The 20,436-nt window shown below is 40.3% G+C and overlaps 1 protein-coding gene across 1 annotated transcript; it reads right to left on the bottom strand.

Moving 5' to 3' along the window:
• Positions 1 to 971: 971 nt before the first annotated feature.
• On the bottom strand, positions 972 to 14,820 carry SIRT1 (sirtuin 1). Its single transcript, XM_053388404.1, has 9 exons — positions 14,225 to 14,820; positions 13,272 to 13,388; positions 12,000 to 12,241; positions 10,465 to 10,617; positions 8,684 to 8,831; positions 8,084 to 8,163; positions 6,461 to 6,647; positions 5,562 to 6,137; positions 972 to 3,005 (listed from the first exon to the last, which is right to left on the bottom strand). The coding sequence occupies exons 1-9, from the start codon at positions 14,772 to 14,774 to the stop codon at positions 2,695 to 2,697; spliced, it is 2,364 nt and encodes a 787-aa protein (XP_053244379.1). The 5' UTR covers positions 14,775 to 14,820; the 3' UTR covers positions 972 to 2,694.
• Positions 14,821 to 20,436: the final 5,616 nt, after the last annotated feature.

Below are 20,436 nucleotides of genomic sequence, written 5' to 3'. Positions count from 1 at the left end.
TGAAATAAAATACTTTTAAGTGGATTACATACTTCCCTTTCCTCACATGCAAGCCTCTGCCCTTGTGTAGGCAGCCAGTAGAATAACTGTTGCACATTAACTTTAGGTTTGATATGGAAAGATGACTATTATAGGGAGATGGCTGCCAAAAGGAACAATTAAGCTATTTCTAGCTTCTAAGGTGTTTGGATGGTGCATGAGTGATTTTCTGGGGCAAAACATAGGGAGAAAAAACTAACTGGCATGGCGAAGACTTGGCAATTCATGTAGTGAGTCAGACCAGCAGTCAGAAATGGCTTGTTACATGGAGGCAGCTAATTCAGTTATCCTAATGTATTGAGATATTCTAGCACCTCCTTTTAATGCATAAAACATACATAGGAAAAGCTTCTTATGAAGGATGGAAAACATTTAAGGTCCTGTCAGGCTGCTCTTCTCTGTTCATCTGTAAATAATCATTGTTGGCACTACTCATGGGTTAGCTCAAATCAGGGACTGCAAATTCACTGTGTGAATTCATGCTGTGAATTATAGCATGGCAGCAACAGTAGGCAAAGTGAAGAAATAGCACAATTGGCTTCAAGCATTAAAACAGGATGGGGTGTGTTTGCATCTCACATGCAGGATCTGAAGAGAGCAGGCACAGAAGTAATAGGCCACCTTATTATGCACAGGTAAGAGAAAGTTGGCTGCATTGCATCTGCAGTGGTCCTGTTCGTTCTTTAAAATGAAAAGTTAAGACATTTGATGGAGGCTTGGTCTAAATTGCTCAAAAGATCATATTGGTCTCATATTAAGCTTAGACTAAATTTAAAGCCAGCCATGGTGTTGTTCACATCCATTAGAAACCCTAGGTGCAGAAACACCATAGTATACTTTCCACAAGCTGTATTGTATTTCATATCTGTTGGTAAAACAAGAAGTTGCAAGAGAGGAGTGAGAGGCTTTCCACACACATTATTAACAGCAACCAAAATTTAAACGACCATTTAATAGACCTTAAAACAGACTATACGAGTATAAAACACTGGTTTTGTATTTCAAAAGTTGCAGGAAGAGAGCCAGATCATTTTAAAACAGTCTTCTACAAAACATTTGCCAGTTGGTTACATAAAAGACACTATATACAATATAAAAGCATAAAATAATCCACACTGTAAAAATAATTTAAAAACAAAATATTTTCATTTTAAAATATCTCCTATAGCACAAATACATTTTGACATGCAAGCAAAGCTAAACATATTGCATTCTTTAGTGTAGTCTAGCAAGTTCTGCTATTTAGAACCTGGACCATTAGAAAACATGCCAATGTTTTTCAGATGAACACAGAAGGCCATTCTTAACACTTTTTTATGCTATTGTTACAGAACAGGTGTATTAATTGCTTAAAAAGGACAACCACTTTACATATTTCAAAATGGAATAAATATTAAAGCAATGTACATGAATGAATGATCAATAACTGGCAGAGCTCTCTTGGGATACGGCTGAAAAGTGGTTTCACAAATAAACATAAAACTTACTATTAAATACAGGGTGAGGAAACACATTGTGGAAGATGGAAACAATCTGCAGCTGGAAGTATGTGTGACATCCACTTTTAAAAGGCAGCCTTGAAGAAGCAGCGTTGTGACCAATTTCTGTAGCTGCTTTTTGTATAATTCAGTACCAACACGTGGTATTAAGTTATCCAAAACAGAAGCCGTCCTCAAACAGCATATTTTAAACTTATGCTTAAACTGAACTTTCTGTTTTATATTGGAAGTTTAAGTTTCTCCTTTTAAGGGTTTGTGTTGGGTACAGAAGCTCTTTTGGAGACTGCTCCCATATCCTGAATATTATATACACACCTTCAGTACATTTACATATTCACATTTTGGCAGCATTCACAAAAGATTTTATACATTAAGTGCTAGCTTTGTATACTGACTTCCTGTTCCACCTACCCTTTGTGTGTCACAAAAAAGTTTAATGAGCTACTATTTAACTGAACACCATTTTGCTATAATTTTGCTAGCCAATAGGCACTATTACATATCCACAGGAAGTTTTTTGTTTTGCAGTAGCACTTTCTAATAATCAAAGTAGTCAGGGATTTCCAGGTATTCACTACGATGCCTAATTTCAATATGCTCACATGCATTTCAACATGAAGACTAATGTTAAGAAACATAGCTGCCATACTAACTTTTGGGGAAATACCAGTGTTAAACAGATTATGCAGTAACAGAGCTGGGGGGGGGAGGAGACTTTAAATAAATCAAAGTGTTACAAAGCAAGAGGCGTGAAAATACCATTCTTTGGTCTAGATTAGCTGTTCCCTTTATATTATATTAACATTCCAATGGCTTTTTCAAAACGGTTCAAAAAAAAAAAAAGGTTGAAATTTGTTAAGCAAAAATACTGTATATGTACACACACACAGCTCACACAGATTAAACTTAATAAAAATGAATGAGTGACAGTAAAAAGATACTTAGTACCTTCAAAATTCAAAGAGATTAGTGTTGAGTGTGCCTTTATAGAATTTAATTGGAAAAGTTAGAAAACTATGCATGAAAATCTATTCTAGTTGCTTATAAACACTACATCCTTATATTTTCCTTGCTCTAAATTCAGTACACATTCATTCCAACATGCCAAAACTGCTAATGCTGGTGGGAAAGTTCCTGAAACCAGTCAGTAATTACTTTATAGTTTGTCTGTCGAATGGTCAAATCCTACAGTTTCGTTTACCGACACAGACTCAGATTCCTGAAGCTCAATTCCATCTTCTCCATATCCATTCTCCTCTTCTCTGTCAGGAGTATCTTCTTCTATACCGTTATAGAACTCTTCAATTTCACTCTCGTCTTCTATGTCTAAGCTTGGACTATGACAGGACCCACTATCGCTGCTACTTCCACAAGAGCTGGAGGATATGACATCATCTTCAGAGTCCGAGTATACCTCAGCACCATGGAAAATATAGCGATTTGGTGGTAAAAACAAGTATTGGGTACCTGAAACATGTTTGATTAGCAAGAATAGTTATTTCAGCATTAATCATCCCAAGAAGTCCTAAATGTGATACATTAATGCTTATGGGTTGTCAATATTTTAAGCACTACTGTTTCTAGGTAAGGAAATAGGTATACATAAAATTTATTACACTTTAATTTCACATGTTGTGGACTATGGAATCCCTTTTTAAAGGCTTACTACATGCTGCTATGTGCTTAACTGGATTCAGTAACATATGAAGGCATTCACTATTCAGCAACCCCCTCCAAGTTTCTCACTGTACACATAATGTACACATTCCAATATTGTCTCAAAGGAAGAGCTCCCTTCCACTCTCATTTACTGGTGGCCACGATCAAAGATCTTGAGGGAAGGGAAGCAGCTATGACTGTGTAACTAATTTCTGTGGTTTAATTATGAAATCTACAATCCACTTCTTTCCCTTTACTTTTCTCAAAGATACATCTTAATAAGCAATGATGTCAGACTGTGCCAATGACTGTTATCAAAGAAATACAGCAATCGCTTCAGAGCTTACCGCCTAAAGGCTTATTAAAAGCAAGTTGACTGAAATACCATTTTTGATGGGACTGTGCAATTGCAAGCTACACTAAAAGGCCTGTACAACTCTTGGTATTGCTGCAACCTGTTCGTGCTGCAAGTCTCTCCCATTCCAGGCATCTAAATGAGATTTTGTCTTACTCAGAAAATCATATTTTTATCTCCAGTATACTATTAGACATTCTGAACTTGAGGAAAGCATACTGTTCTATATTAATACAATTTGTAATGCAAAAAACATATCCATGCTTCACATCTGGCAGACATGTACCAGAAGCTTGGTGCTGGTGTGCACACTACAACTTCTACAAGGCAAGCTGCCACAAATACCAAGTCAATTTCTATATGGCACTGCAAAAAAAGAAGAAGAAGAAATTGGATGGTGTGGAGAAAACTCACATAGTCCATATAAGGAATGGCTTCATATAATAGCTTGGCACTGAAAACTACTGCCATGTGCACCAATCCTTGTAAACTGAGGGGAAAACAAGTTTCCCAATTCTTTTCGGGTTTTTCTTGCAACAATTGAGTTGATTTGGATGCTTAAAAGCAGTGGTAATAACAGAAGTCTGCATCTTAAAATTTGGGTTGGTTTAGATAATCCTTCAAACCTTGTTTTAGATTTTCAGGAGTGAGACTTTGCCTCACGTTCCCCCCCCCCCACTCAAGATCCCCTTTCTGCTTAAAGCAAAACTTAATTTTGTCATGATGTCCTAATCAGGCAAACAATGCTGCTCAAATGTGTAGAAGTAATTCCGAATCCTGTGAATCATGTTTGAACTGACCCTTCCCCCTCTTGCTGCTTCTGGATTTTGTGAAAAGATGAGGGAGTGGGAAAGAAGAGGGGGAAGAGAAACAAAAGATGTGCATATTTCCTGTGGGGACTTGCAGGGGGAAAATATCCACGGGGATATGTAAATTCCCCTCCCCTTCACACGACACACAGAAGTGCCATTTCCATTGCCACTTTTTAGATTGTGTGGAATCGCCCATAATGTACTTGACAGCACAATCTTATACACGTCTTTTCAGAAGTAAGCCACATTGAACTCAATAATCCTTACCAGCCTAGAGTTGGTGTGAGGGTTAAGTGATGTCAGTGGGGCCAAGTTGGGATCCAGGGTATCCCTGGTTGGTTCAACCCCTCCCTGGCACATCCTGTTTGGGGGCTTTCCTCCAGTACAGCTGTTTTGGGCTGGGTGGAGGGATAGTGCTGCCCCTGTCACCCTACCTGTGGCAGATCAGAGGTCTGGACTGCAGCCTAATTGCTGAAACCAGTGGTAACCTATGTGATGCCAGTTATTGTGGACTACAGCTCCCATCATCCTTCACCAAGTCATGCCAAATGAAGGTGATGCGAGTTGACTTAAAGGCACTGCACAACTTCATCAACCAAGTGTTTATCAGTGTTTCACGTCCGATTGCCTTTCTAGATTTGTTGCATTTTAGAACAAAACAAAGATTACTACATTGTTTTATTACAAATATCCTAATTTGGATTTTGTCCACAGCCATGGGTAGGACCACTTTTTTAAATACCTTCAGGGACAAAGTGGGATATAATTATAAATAGATATCTCATTTCATATGGGTCTGACAATAGCTTTGTAAGGCAGAAAAGCAGAGAGATAAAACAAGTATATTAGAAATGCAGACATTATTTTTGAAGGCATACAAAATAAATTCAGTTCATATTGCCTACATGTAGTTTGAAAGCTTGCAAACATTTGAAGTAATCAGCTGGTTCAGTCAGAGGAATTCTTTCATTTGTTCTAGATTTCCTATTGTACTGCACCAACATAAATCTAAGTATTTTTTATTGAAGTGGATGTACATGTTTTTGTTTGTATCTCTGGTTGCAAGATCAGGACATTTTTACAAAATGCTGTTCACTACTGACTGAATTCCTTTAAAACAAAATTGCTGTGTTTAATACTTTGAAAGTATTGTTTAATTTGAATGTAGTGGTGTTTGCAAATTATTTAAGCACTTACCATCAAGCCGCTTGCTAATCTGCTCTTTTGCACATCTATTAACCCAACATTTTCTCAGTGTTTCAACAGATGTTTTTTCACTTCTCTCTTTGTTTTCCTCTTGGTTAGATCCATTTTCCTTCACATGTTCTGGGTTTTCTAGATGGTCAGAAAGACTTTCAACATTCTCTAAAGAGTTTTGAACTTCTTGATTTTTTTCTTCTACACAGTTCTCTTTAGACTCCAAGGAAGCATTAGAATTTCCTGCTTTATATTCAGAAGATTGCTCTGAACGTACCACCTGAGAATGTTGCGGTGCAATTCTTTCAGGTGAACTAGAATATTCAGAAATGTTTAGAGGAGTAGGTGGTAATTCAGCTGAATGTATTTCAAATTCTTTGTGAGGTCTGGGAGGCTTCTCTGTTATTTCTGAAAGTTTCACTGAATTGCTACAAAGTTTTGTATATTCACCACCTAATCTATGACATAATTCATTGATAATGACATCACAGTCACCAAGAAGCTCCACGTCGAAGTGTAGATGAGGCAATGGTTCCCTATTAATTAGAATCTGAGGCACTTCATGTGGGATAGAACCTACATGTTTAAGAAAAATAAAACAAAATGAATGTTACAGAAATATAATGTCAACTGTTATTAACAAATGTGACAACTAGTTTTAGGAACTACTTGTAAATGCACTAAAAAGTGACCTAGAATTCTGCTTCTGCAATATTACTTAATAGTATGCAAGATAAATACACTCCTTGCTCTTATATTCCTCCCAGATCTAAAAAACTCTCTAAATTCAATAATTACAGCACTGTACAGCATGACAGTTGTATGGAAGCTCCTTATATATTTATTCTGAAACAGAGATTCCCCTCCATATGCCTAAGAGATGAGCAATCAACACTTACTTGGAATTAACGCAACCGGTCTTACTTTAAGTGAAGACCCGATAACAATGAGAAGATCAACCTCATCTTTGTCATACTTCATGGCCCTATGAAACTGCTCAGGTAGATTTTCACCAAAGAACACTATTTCCGGCTTCATGATGGCAAGTGGTTCATCAGGTGAACACCTGGGACATCTAGGAACAACCTGCATACCAAAGGTTGCATTATTAGTTTTAGTTTTATAGAAGTTAAATTCAATTAGCAAATCACTGGGTCAAAACATTAGCTGCAACAGATTTATTAAGAAGTTCAGATTGCTATAAGAAATGACTGATGTTATAATCCACAGCTTTTCTAAATAATATTCCAAGTGTAACAAAACTGACGATGACATGCAAGTATGAATTGTATTCTTTAACAATTGTACTCAATAGAGGAAGACTAATACTTTAACCAGGTTTTTTCCATGAAGCACCTGAACAAATTATTTTTAAACTCGTGAAAATGTTAGAGATTACAATTTTCCAGAGACCTATTCTATGAATAATTTACAAATATTTCCTCTCATCTGACCCAACAAAGAGAAGCACAGCACATGTTGCATATTTATCAGCTTTTGTGAAGGACTGCCTCACATATGTATTCTCTCTCTATTGTACAGAAACAGATTATGATACATACAATGAAGATGCATCAATTAAACATTAGTCATGTGTTTCCATAGCCAGCATGGAAACCCAGGTTACTAGCCTCTTAGCAGGCGTATAATAATTTTTGCAGGGTAGTAGTTTCCACGGATGCCTTAGTTCCTCCTTTCCTAGTCTCACAAAGCCTTTCCTCCCAATTCTCAGTCTACTGTCACTATGCATCCTTGATTCAACCACCTTGTCTCCAGACCCCCATCCTTTAGATTCCCTCCTCTTAATCTTCAGTCTTTTCCCCAAAGCTGCTTCTTTCCCTAGAGCTTACAAATTATATCCCTGCAACTTTCCCTTCCCAAATGGAAGGTGGACTGAAATCATTCTGACACTACTAGCTCTAATCTTAGGCAGCTGAGCTAAAATACTTAGGGAAATAAAAGTCAAAGTGTCCTCCAGTGAATGACAGGTCCAGAGTCACATCTGAACTAACCTACAAGAAATATTCTACTTTGAAGAATCTTTCCAAGCTGCTTTGAGCTCAACTGAAGCAATGGTGAAATATAAATATAGTGTTATGAGATTTGGGGTTGGGAGGATTCCAGATCCCTATAATCCCTGGATCCAGCAAGTGTTAAAAGCCAATCAAGCCAGGCTAGCTTTTTGAACCCCTAGGTAAGCATCTGGAACCTCTGGAATCTTGCACTGCTTGGAGATTGGAGTGGTATGCAACAATGATAATAAATAAGAACTGCACTTGTCTGGAGAACTACAACTGCTTCTATGTAAACTGAATTCTTGAACTGCTACAGTTCACATTTCTAGATATAAGGATAACATTTTATCTGATAGTTATTAACACTCATACTTTTTGTTCATTAACAGTGCATTCCTAATCATGTTTGCACAGAAGATCAGTTAAGCTTAGTGAGCCTTACTCCTTAAGCCTGTTTATTAATGCAGCCTTAAATGTACCTGATAATATTTATGGTTTCATTCCTACCTGATTGAAAATGTCTCCTCGAACAACTTCACAATCGACTTTGTATTTACAGATGAGGCAAGAAGCTGTTGCAAAGGAACCTGAAACACATACACACACCAGAAAGCAAATAAAGATGTATGCAGTTGTCTGGATTAAAATATCAACCGACCTAGTTTATTCTAGTCATACTGATCTGAAAATAGGAACACATACAAACATATATGACTTAATTTGCATGTTCACACTTAGCTGATAAAATTCACTGGATGATATCCAGTTAGTCATACTTAGAGTAGGCCCACTGTAAGCAAACCCTTGGATTCCAATGGGTTTACTCCAAGTATGAATTAGTTGAATACTACCCATTGTTGTTTTATTTCATTTGTTCATCCTGAAAATCTATGGGGGCACTGCAGTAGAATTCACTGTCAGGGAGCGGACACAAAATCCTTTTCAGATGTATTCATAAATGTACAGTTCAAAACATTTATCCTATTCTATATTCTCCAGGAACTAACCAAGTGACAGATGATGCAAAATGCTGAAAGATTCCACATATCCCTTATCACGCACATTAAAATTAACATGAGATCTAGATAGAATTTAAGATTGACTAACCATGACATTGGATTATCCTTTGAATTCCTGCCACTTGTTCCAGTGTATCTATGTTCTGAGTATAATTGCGAAGCAGTTTTTTTTCTTTATCCATCAAAGCTATAAATTTATGACAGAGAGATGGTTGAAACTGTCCAGGATATATTTCCTGTAGAATTTTTTAAAAAGCGAAAAATAAATTTTGCTAATATCACATTTCAGTTTTTGTTTAAACATCAGTCACCATACATTAGCTATTGCTTACTAGAACCAACATTTTCTTAAACTGATCGTAACTTGTGTTAACCTTTCGGCTTGGAGAAAATACTATAACATACATCATTAACTTAAATGGGGGAAATGTATACACCATCTCCTGCCACCCCCATTGAACATATGACATGCTATGCACAGCTTAAATATGGAGTCATGTCCAGTGCTGCTGTTCTGATAGCACAGCATACTTCCACATGCAACAGAACTTCCCCCTCCTATCCTTTCCTTTGAAGACCTCCAGGGATTCTCAAAATCTGCTCCAGAGGGCTGCAGCCTTCAAAGGGTATTTTGAGGCAGCACAGGGAGAAGAGAGAAAGGGGAAGTCCAACTTTGTGAGCGGTACTCTGCACGCGCACAACCTTAATACAACCCACTCTTCTGAAAAAGTGTATCTTCCAAGCCCTAAAAATGTTGATCATTACAACTGTTGATCAGTGTTGATCATTAAAAGGTATGAATGAAAAGAAAAGCTATTTAGCATCCACAATCTTACATCCAGAAAGATCCCCAAAGGAATTATAGGTTGCATTAAAAAAAGTATACAGGCAGCTCCCTTTTATGTAGGAGCTATGTTCCGAGGCACCACGTGCATCAGTGAAATCACATATAATTGAAACCTACTGAAAAAGCTTTTGATTTTACATTTTACTAACATTGTACGTATTCAAGTTGGTCAACTTAGCTTGTGCTATTTTCATTCATTATGTTATTAATTTTATGAAAGAATAAAATTTGTTCATAAAGTAGAAAGCTTCCAAAACAATATTATTGCTTTTTCAGTGGATGCCTTAAGTTTAAGACAAAAATATTTATGCCGCAGCTTGGCATATAAATACACCGTCAGAAAATTAGTTTTCCCCACCCGCCACCATCAAACAAGATTCAGTATATGCAATGCTATTGTAAAGTCATAAATCATAATGGCATTTAAACATTTGATTGTATTCAAAACTGTCTATGAGTGGAATAGACTTTTAGTCATACTGAAGTATTTCACTTTCCTCTTCCCATCCAGACACCATCAAAATCTGATTCAGAGTAGGGAAGGAGATCATCTGAAACTTTTTTTTGGGGGGGGGAGGGGGAACCAGAGGCAGGAGGAGGGCTGGAGAGGAAGATGAAGTTCTACTGTGTAAGCTAAAGTTCACTCACACATTTGACTCCACCTATTTGTTATAAGCATATCGCTACTGTATCGAGTAAAAAAAAAAAAGAGTAGTGCCTTCTTAATAGGAGAAGCAACAGTGATAGTTACTCTATAAACTTTGGCTTCTTTAGTTTCTTTATATCCCATAAAAATAAGAACCACTACAAGAGAAAGAGAGCACTGATTATTACTCAAACACACTACAAAGCAAGCATGACATCATTATTTGCGATTTTATATTGGTGCAATAATCAATGTGCCTCTTTGCTCATGTAAGGGCATAACAGCTTTGAGGAAAACTGTCTTTGTTTTAGATACATAAAGATTATAGGTTGTTTAAACGTATCTGTTTTTCATACAAGCAAGAGAGAAAAGGCACCTTTGCAAACTTAAAAAACGGCCTTGGATCTTTCCTGAAGTAATCAATATCAAACATTGCTTGAGGATCAGGAAGATCTGGGAAATCTACTGCAAGGCGTGCATAGATACCATCTCTTGATCTGAAGTCAGGGATTCCACAAGAAACAGATACCTGAAATAGGTTACATACCATAATAAAGATCAATTGTATACTATAACAACATTTGTTGCTGTAAAATATTTGGACTATACACTGTAAAATTTAATGTTTAGAGATTATTTAAAACAGTGAGCAGTTTATAAATGCTTTTAATAACTAACTAAATAATTAACTAAAAATAGTCACCCCCTAACTGTTTGCTTATTTTCTTTTGGCAAATAAAATATTACTTTTTTTAGAACTATCCATTATTCAGGTACCTAAAAAAACTGCAGATTAGGAAATTCCACTTACAACTATAGCAAAACTACTTATGAGAATCCAACACAATATGCATACAGGCTAGAGAACTGCAGAGTTAATTAACGTTTCAGTTCAGTCACTTCAAAATCAGTAAGACTTTTCTTAACAGGTATCATATTGGTTCCAGACAAATGAAAGTAGGTAGTGTGATTCTATTCAGGGCATTAGTTGCTGCAGAACAAGCTTCTGCTTGCACTCCAACTAAAGTCATTGTATATGATGCAAATGAGCATCACTGCCAAGTTCTACCACTTACTTCCTAAAACTCTGTCAAATGCTTTACTAGTCCTGTCCAACTGTAAAATTCTATGATTCTACAATGGTTTGGAAATAGGCTGCAAATACACTGCTGCCTCAGTCTCCTGGAGGCTGGCCAACAATAGTGGGTTACCAGAAATTAGTTACTTTCCTTAGCCTTTCTACCTACCTTTGAAGATTCACTTGCATATACTTGAACACTGAAACAAGGGTGGCTGCTACTGCCTCAATGAAAGGTCAGTGTTTACAGTATCAGAGCAAGGGAATTAACTGTTCCTTCGTGCTAGTGATAGAAGTTAGTTGCTCATCCCTTTGCTCAGGTGCTCTGCAGGATGCACAATGAGACTCTGTCTGCCTGTTTGGCTGAATGCTCTCCCCTCCCCCACCACCGCACACTGTTCTAGCAGTTCTCCCACCCCTCCAAACCTGATGGGGGGGGGGGGAGAGAACACGAATGGCACTTGTTGCACTGGCTCCCACAAGTGCAACTAGTTTAATCTGGGCCGCAGTACAGAATTGTTGCCCATGATGAAAGGTCTTAAAATCACTGCATTTGCTACAACATTCACATTCCACTAGGGCACACAGGTATCTTTCCTTCAGCATATTTGGGCACATGGGATATAAATATTTTCTTAAGAACTGTGAGCTTTGTGATATGGACAACCATCCCTTGCTGGTGTTGGATATAGAAAAACATCTGCCCAGGAGCGACTCTAGCATTACTGTAGCACAGCAGAGAGCAATCCATTCACATGATCCACATACTTGCATCAGAATAATTAAAATCTCAAATAATGTTCTACTTATTCTATTCAACATTAGATACATACCCCAGCTCCTGTTAAGACAATTATTTTTTTGCACTCTTGTAGTAGTTTCACAGCATCCTCTATTGTATTGATATCTTTTCTCTTTTTTCTTTTAGGTGGTTCTGACAGGATATTAATAACAATTTGCCATAATGTCATGTCATCAAGTTCAGGAGGCGGAATAGTTTCTGGCAACAAGTCTTTCAGAATTGCACGTGGATCTGTGCCTAGCATGAGATGTTGTTGGACAAAAGTGTATGGGCCTGTAATAGAAAATAAAGCAATTGTCATCTGGCTGATGCAGAATATTCAACCTGAAGGAGAAAATTCTGCAACCTTTTTTGTTTATCACATTTTCAACAGAGCAAGTAGCATACCAATCTGAAAAAACGTGTAATGTACTGCACACAAAAGGGCATGCATTGGCATTATGGGTGAGGCATCCTGTGAGCAACAAATAACCACAGCATTTTTGTATTAATCCCATGAATAGGACAATTGGTTCCCATATCTTTTTTTCCTTTGTGGGGTAAAAGCAGCTAAGGAGATTATTTTCAGTAAGAAAACAATTCAAGCGGTAGGGCAGAATTAATCCCCAATTCAGATTGCAACCTCAGTTGCTGCATAAAACAAAGGAAAAAAATTGGTGGGGAAAAAAATTACAGAACTACATGTAATGTGAAAAGGCTTTGGGAGTAAACCCTAAGGAACAATCTGTGCCTGCTGCCTTGCAGGACATCCTTGGAAGAAGAAAAGGCCTGCAAAAATTAGGAGTGGAGTCCCTAAGGCACTTGTATGGTGTCTTGTATGCCTCCTTCCCGCAACTCCTGCCACCAAGCTGGTGCCAAATGTATTGCTTTCCTTTCCTTTGGACCACATGAGCAAATGTGAGAGAGGGTCTTGTTTTCTGGGCAGCCCAGGACCTCCATACACACTGCTCAGGCTTGCACCTCGGAATGCCCTCAATTGCCAATTCTGGATTTAGAGCTGAAGAAAGAGATAGAGCACTCCATAGTTTTGCACGGTGTAGAGTTGATAATATGGAAGGATAAAAGCAGGGGCAATTTGCCACTCAGCTACTCTTCCAAGGTGCAACTCCTACTCATGCCAAGATAAGCAGCCAAATATACAGGCACCTCAACAAACCACTCAGAGTTCAGACTTACATGAAGGAAAGACAACAGTGTCACAAATATAAAGATATGACTTGCCCAATAAAATAAAAGCAAGAATGAAGGTGTAATCTTACAAGATATTTAATTGGAACCCCTATATTCAATTCTAACTAGCTACCTATACGTGGCCTTGGAGTCCAATCACTGGAGCTTGCATGAGAGGCTCTATCATCTTCATCACTCTCACAGGAATGGAAGCCGTTTGCAATTATTTCATCATTAAAAAACATATTGTCTGAAAGACATTAAACAGAGACAAACTATTATCAGATAAAAGTAGGGCCATCACATTTAGAACAAGTTATGCTGTACTTCACCTACAAGAAGTAACAAGATTCCTTTAAACTGGGATTTAATCATGTTTACATCATTCATACTCATTTATGTAAACTTTAGGTACCATCGAAATAATATGTAAGATTTGCTTTAACTTCTGTATCTTCAAGAGTTGCATAGAAGAGGGTGCTCCGCCTCCACATGATGCACTTGCCATAGAAGTCAGAAAAACCTAGCTTGCCCAAGATCCCTGTATTCTGCATGGGATTACTAGCTTTTTGCTACTAAGCAAACCGTCAGCCCAAGTGAAACTGGCTTCGGCCAACTTTATCCTCCTAGGCACAGACTGCTGTTGAAGGCTGCAAGTTATACGCAGTTAGAGCAAACTTGTATAGGACCAGGCTGCACGTTTAGTCGCCTTCTTCCAGCTCTCTTCCCCCACCCCACCGGCTCCAGCGGTGACAAGTGGATGGGATGGGAGGAGCCACAGATTACTGCAAACATTAAGACTGTGTTTAGGAGGATTTCCCAAGGCCTTCAGGTCTTGAAGATCGCGGGAGGGAGAGAGAAGGACTAAGCAGTGCCTTGACTTCCCCCAGCCCCGACAGCGCGAATCCCATTGAGGTGGGGTTAGAAGAGGATGCCGGTGTTCTCGGGTCTCTCCCTGCGACTCCCTCCCTCCCGTGCCGCTAAAGAGCAGGCCGAGCGGTGCTGATGCTGCCGCTCCTCCTCCGTGACCTGGTCGCTGCCCTGCGCCCACCTGCCGCCCCCTCCCCCTCTGGAGCGGCTCCTCACCTGGGCGCGCGGCCGCCTCCGCAGCGCCGTTCGAACACTGCGCCGCCCCGCAGCCAATGGCCGCCTCCGCTGCGTCTCCGGCGGGCGCCGCCTCTGCTCCCTCCCCTTGGCTCGGCCACCACCTCGGCAGCGGCGGCGGCGACAACTGCGGCAGTAGTGGCTGCGGCGGCGGCTCCTCTCGGGCCAGGCCCCAGCGCCTCAGCCCAGCGCAGCTCCAGCCTTCCTCTCCTCCTCTTTCTCCCACCGCTGCCGAGGCCTCTCCCGGCTCGCTGTTGCCAGAGGAAGCAGCAGCAGCAGCAGCAGCGACCTCTTCCTCCTCCGCCAGGGCCTCCTCGGCGGCGGCGCTTCCTATGTAAAGAGGCGCCTCCGCCTCTCCGCCGGCTTCCTTCGCGGCCGAACAGGCCCGGCCGGCGCTGTCAGTGGAGCCCCGGCGTTGACGCTTCACAGCTGGCTCCGGGCTTTCCGAGGCGCCTGACACAGCCCCGCCGCCGCCGCTGCTGCCGCGGCCGCCGCTCCGGCACTGGAGGAGCGGCGTCTCCCCGTCCGCCATCTTGGAGAAGGAGCAACTACTCCCTCCCTCTCTCTCTCCGCCCGCTCGCTCTCACCCCCACCTTTCCCCGTAGACGGAAAAGACAGCCCCCCCTCCCGCACCTCTCTCACTCACACACACACACACACACACACACACACACACACACACACACACAGAGAGAGATTTAAACACGTCACGTGACCCCGTCGACGCCCACGCGGGCAGCCGCCCAGCGTAGGGCCGCAACAACAAACTGGATCACGTGACGCCGAGCGCGCGCGGGCGGGGGGTGAAATGACGAGGCGGCTAAGTTGCGGAGTCCGCAGTCACGTGACCCCCCTCCCGGAATTTTTCTGACGTGCCCACCTTCTTTATATATTAAAAAAGATTAATTCACCTATATTTTGTCAACTCTTTTGTAGTAAAACTTGAAGCTAAAAATACCGTAACGAATTCCTTTGGATTCTAACGTAACTTATGGAGTGCGGGGTAAGGGGGTGGGGAGGAATCCCTTTGAATTCAGTGGGATTTATTTCTGAGTTAATATGGATAGGGAGAAGATCGTTAAATGCTTTTGTAGTGTTTGGTGTGTTCCCTCCCCCCCCCCAAAAATGAATAAAAGCGAAAGGAGAATAAACAAAAGAACTGAGGGAGGAAAGAGGAAAGGCGCTGACGCAGCAACTCGTTGAAGGAGCAGCGAAGGCTGGATGGGCGAGCAGCTCCCGGGTTCTGCTCTGCCTGGGCAAAGACTGTAAAGAAGGGAAAGGGCGCTAGCGGGCCGGGAGCCGCAGCAAGCTCTGGAAACGGGTTGTAAGGGGAGGAGCCTTAAGAGGCAAGCAGAAGGCCGCCGCCTTCGGCAGGATGAAATACTACACACATTAAAGCAGTTAAAGGTGGGATTTAATAATGCACTCATTAAAATAAGCATCGGCTTGTAGATTGGAAGAACTCCCACTGAAATGCTTACCTGTTTTAAATACTTTAAAGCTTTACATTTCATGCAAATGTAAAGTAAAGCTGCAAAGTTTAAGCGCCACAACGCTATACATAAAAGCAGATAAAAATAGGTAGGCAACTAATTCAGCATCCTGTGCGAGTCATCTACAGATATACACGACGCCAAATAAATTGGGGCAGGCTTCAGAAGGAACGTGTTTAGGAATGCAAGTGATTTTTCATGCTGTTCTGGGTTTCCTTTTGCTTTTTAAGTAAGGTTCATAGCTCCTGTTTTGGCATCTCTATAAATATAAATCTGTAATCAAGACACAGTGCAGTGGAAGTTAACCTCTTTTTTCCACTCTTAAACATAATTTTCAGGTTAAATTTGTTTGTAAAGGAGACAAAGGAAAGCACCCTTGTAGGGAAAGCACCCACAAGTCAATTCAGGTTAAGAGCCTGACGTATTTACTGGTTGGTATTGTAAACACATTTTCCATACTTGTGGACATAGCAATTCATTTCAATGCATCATTTACCTGTTTTTCAGGTTTGTCTTTTAAAAATGGTTTCATAAAGATTATGGTATAGCTATAGTCACACTGGGTGCTTTCCAAAGGACTCATACACCCACTAAAATTGCCTTAGGGTATGTCTGTGCCAGCTGTTTTTCACTTGATTTGTTCCTGAATTTGGTGTATAAATAACCTGACTATCTTTTTCACTTCTAGCAGGACCTCAGTAAATAGATATCTGTCACCTTAATATATTACACAGACATCTCAACATACTCTTCAATGCAAATGTTGTATTTTCGTTCTTTCCTAAATAATCAGAATTCCAGCATAATCCTAACCCAAGATCCGTCAGGGTAAGAGAATTAGGATTTGGTGGGCCTGGGAGTCTCTTGGCTCAGCCATGGCTGAGCTGGTGATATGCTGGCGCAAGTACTTCACCCCAGCACAGCCAATGTGGAGTGCAAGTTCCCCAAAAGGGATGTTCTGGGAGTGGGGCAGGAAAATGACAGGATAAAAACCTGTCACAAAGGCTGTCATAAGGCAAATTCCTCTGAATTCACCCTGAACAGAGTTTGCCACTAGTAACCTAAATTGTTGTAACTTGCATTACTTTCTATAATTTATATTGCTCTGTAACTTGCTTCTCAATTTCTACCTATTCACTCATCCCCATGCTTAGATATACCTCATTCTCTCCCCTCCCTTTTCTTCTTGGTTAGTTTAGAATTGCATTCAGAAAAAGGTGTTGGTTTGGGGGGGGCGTTGGTTGGTCTTTATTTGTTTCCATTCTTGAAGGCTAACATTCAAATAAGCTAAATCATTTCTAGGCACAATGTAAACAATTATGCTGCAATTCTTTTCACAGGAATACCAATTGTTTCAATATTGCATGTACTTTTTATAAAGAGCAAAACTATGTTTCTTTTTCTTATGACTGAAATTTGCAAGTGTTACAATGGTTCAGTGACTAATGTTGCAATCCTGAACATACTTGCGTAAGAGTGAGCTCCACTGAATGCAACGAGACTTTGAAATAAACATACATGGTTCAGATGGTATTCTTACTGGGAGACGTGACCTTACTCCTAGTAAATATGTGAAGGATCGCACTGCGCAAGGCACCTAAGATCCTCAATAAATAGTATTCATTAACATATTTTTAAAAACTTTGAAAAGAAAACAGAGAACTAATAACTGTTTCATAACACCAGGAACTCACCCTGTGGAAGCTTGCAAAGTCAGCGCCATAAATCTCCTTAATGAGCTTCACTAACAACCTGATTATCTGTTACTTGGGCAGCCACCGGCCGCGCTTCCCTGGCCTTCCACCAGCTCTTGCTTGGCCTTTGAAGGACTCTTAGATAACCGAGCCGCTAAAGGGGTTTAGCATGACGAACCTAAAACGTGGTCGTACCTCTTCTGTGGAAGACCTTTCCTTTAATGCCTCAGAACCTATGTCTAAGGTTTCGAAGCCCACTGGGCTGGATTCACCACCTAAGACCTTAGAGCCTTCTATCTCATCATTGGAGGAGTTTTTCTGCAATCTTGTGCCTCCTTCGCCTGTTACCTCCAAGCAGTTAGATTGCCTACATGATCCTGCAATGACTCCAAACAACCTTTTAAACACCTCCAAGCAGGTAGACTGTCCATATGACCCCGCAACGACTTCAAATACTCCCTTGCCAGGAGACAAATCGCTGTTGGATATAACCTCCAGCCCAGATGGCCTCTCTCCCCACCCCGACCCTCATCGTAAATCTTTATGTGATATAGTACAATCAGTGGAGCTGAGGACTTTGCAGAAATATTGCCTGCACTTGGCTGACGAAATAAAGGTGCTATCAGCTTCCATCAATATGTTAGAGGGAAAACTAAATGCCTTCACCAAAACCCCTGCCTCGATTTTGAATCCGCCATTGAATCATCAGGGACCTGATAATCATGAGGCACAGAGCCTAAGTAGGGGGCAGCAGCTAGTAAACCTCCAACTCACCCCTAACAATATATGCTTGAACATCGCTCACTCCTGCTTCCCCTACTATGCCTGGAGAAATTGTAAAGCTGCTGTGATCTCATTGCGAATGTTGACCAGGTCCTACTTGGCCCAGGGTGATCTCCTATCATTAGAATGGCTGCCAGAGACTCCCGGAGACTGAGTGACATTGCCAGACAAGAGGACATAGCCCAGGTAAAACCAGGGATGTTCCTAGGGGACCAGATTTATCGGACCATACCAGCCCCCTACCTTGCAGAAATCCACTATGTGGAATACCGCAGACTTCTTACAGCGGCTAGATTAAATGTCCTTGACTCTGCGATATTGTGGGGAAGGTACAGGGGAGTACCATACGCTCAGAGAACCTGTCATTATGCTATGGGTGTGGTTGAGTCCACCGAACACATTCTCTTGACTTGCCCTTCTTATGCAGAGCTTAGACAAAATTTTATAGACCCACTCCTATGTCAATTTTGCTTCCTACCCGAAGAAAACCAGGTTTTACACTTGCTGAATAATGTCACTAGAGCTATACCTTCCTTGGTGGCCAAATTTCTTTTTTTAGCTTTTAAGCGTCGCAAGACTATAATTGACTGTATTGATATGGGGCTATCTGTTTAGCCCATTTTAGTGTTGGCTAAGTTCTAAAATCTTCCTGGATGTTTTAACTGTGTATTGACAAATGTATTTTTTTCTGACTGACGGTCGAATAAAAGGTTGATGATGATGATAACTGTTTCAATGGGACTCATTGGGGGCCATGGAATGAAAAGGCTGGAGAGGAACCTTAGTGCCATCTAGTCCTCTGGAAAAGAGGTGGGAAGCAGTATTCTGTTCCCACAGAGACCAAACAGATGCCTATGGAGACCCCCCTCTCCAGCAGGAGAGCACAAAAGCTCTTCCTGGTATTCATAGACATTATTTCCCTGATACTGGAGACAGCACACAGCCATCATGATGAGTAGCTATATCTTCCATCAATTTGTCTAATCCAGTTTTAAAGCCACCCAAACTGGTAGCAATACCTTGTGGTAGCAAATTGCATAGGTTGGTTATGCCCTGTGGGAAGAACTGCAACTTCGTCCTCTTCAAGAATTTGAAGGGTTTCCTCTGTTGTAAATGTGGTGCTTTTGAATGGTAGGGACTCCATCCTGTTCTGCTTCCTTGATGATCCACACTATAGCTGGTGACCAGTATGAGACACCTGTATACTGTTTTTCTGTATATAGGGTTCAGTGCACAAATATTTGCCCAAGGCCTTGTGATTAACTGTGGGACAGTTATTTTGGTACATGATGAACTAAATCAATGAAGCATTTTCCAACAAGCCGGCTGAACTGGTCCTATTATGTTATAACTGGTGATAGATATTAATGACTGCTATTAATTGCAGTGTATGGCTTTCAGCAAGAGTGAACTCCACCTTCTAATTCTTCTTTCAAATCAGTACAGAAATCCAGACCATTCAGGGATGTTACCTTGCCCACTGCAAACTAGAGTAAAGTTAGGTTGGTCTGTTCCTTATTACTGTATTTGTGGATGTTACTCTGTAAACCAGAACTTTAAGCACAGGAGGTTTTTTAAAAAAATTAATGAAGCTGGGAAAAACATAATACCCACATCTGTCAGAACTTCAAATATTAGATTTCATCATCCTGCACGTCATGCTAGTACTCTCACTTGTAAAAAGATTGGGCAAACAGACTTGTACACAGTGTTTTGCAACTACATAGGCAAACTAATGGCAAGAATCCATTTAGATGTTGGCACTTATTCCTCGTTGTTATTTGTTGCATCATCTTTCAAATTGCATTATGTGCCCTTTATAAATTCTTTTTAAATATATAGTTCTAAACTGTCAGAATTTGATTTTCTTATTCTCACAAGTGAGAAGGAACATACTTTGTAGCTCCATTAAATAACTGTTATAATACCTATTAAAACAAATAAATGTGAATGAATCGCAACAATGCCTTATCAAATCAAATTGAATCAGGAATTACAGTTTATATCAAAGCTGTTAATTTCCAAAACTAAGATTATTGCAAAAAATATTTTTTATGCTCTGAAATTCCCTCTTTATTTATTTTAAAAATTCCTATCATGCCTGGTTTTCCAAAGAAACTCAAGGTGGCTAACAAATCAGCAGCAAAACAATATAAAACAAACAACAACCCCCAAATTAAGCACATACCCGCGGCCAAAATATTAAACTAAAAGCAATTTTAAC

This window comes from Podarcis raffonei, chromosome 5 (assembly GCF_027172205.1).
Source record: "Podarcis raffonei isolate rPodRaf1 chromosome 5, rPodRaf1.pri, whole genome shotgun sequence".
Classification (NCBI taxonomy): Eukaryota; Metazoa; Chordata; class Lepidosauria; order Squamata; family Lacertidae; genus Podarcis; species Podarcis raffonei.
The sequence above is the reverse complement of the archived record's forward strand: the minus strand, read 5'-3'. Positions and strand labels throughout refer to the sequence as shown.

What these genes read in the sequence shown, in the direction of transcription:
- SIRT1 (XM_053388404.1), bottom strand. Translation starts at nt 14,774, where the DNA reads ATGGCGGACGGGGAGACGCCGCTCCTCCAGTGCCGGAGCGGCGGCCGC. An exon ending in CGTTTTTTAAGTTTGCAAAG is followed by an intron (nt 8,832 to 10,464) that starts GTGCCTTTTCTC and finishes AAAATTCTACAG; the next exon opens with GAAATATATCCTGGACAGTT. An exon ending in ACCGGTTGCGTTAATTCCAA is followed by an intron (nt 6,138 to 6,460) that starts GTAAGTGTTGAT and finishes TTAAACATGTAG; the next exon opens with GTTCTATCCCACATGAAGTG.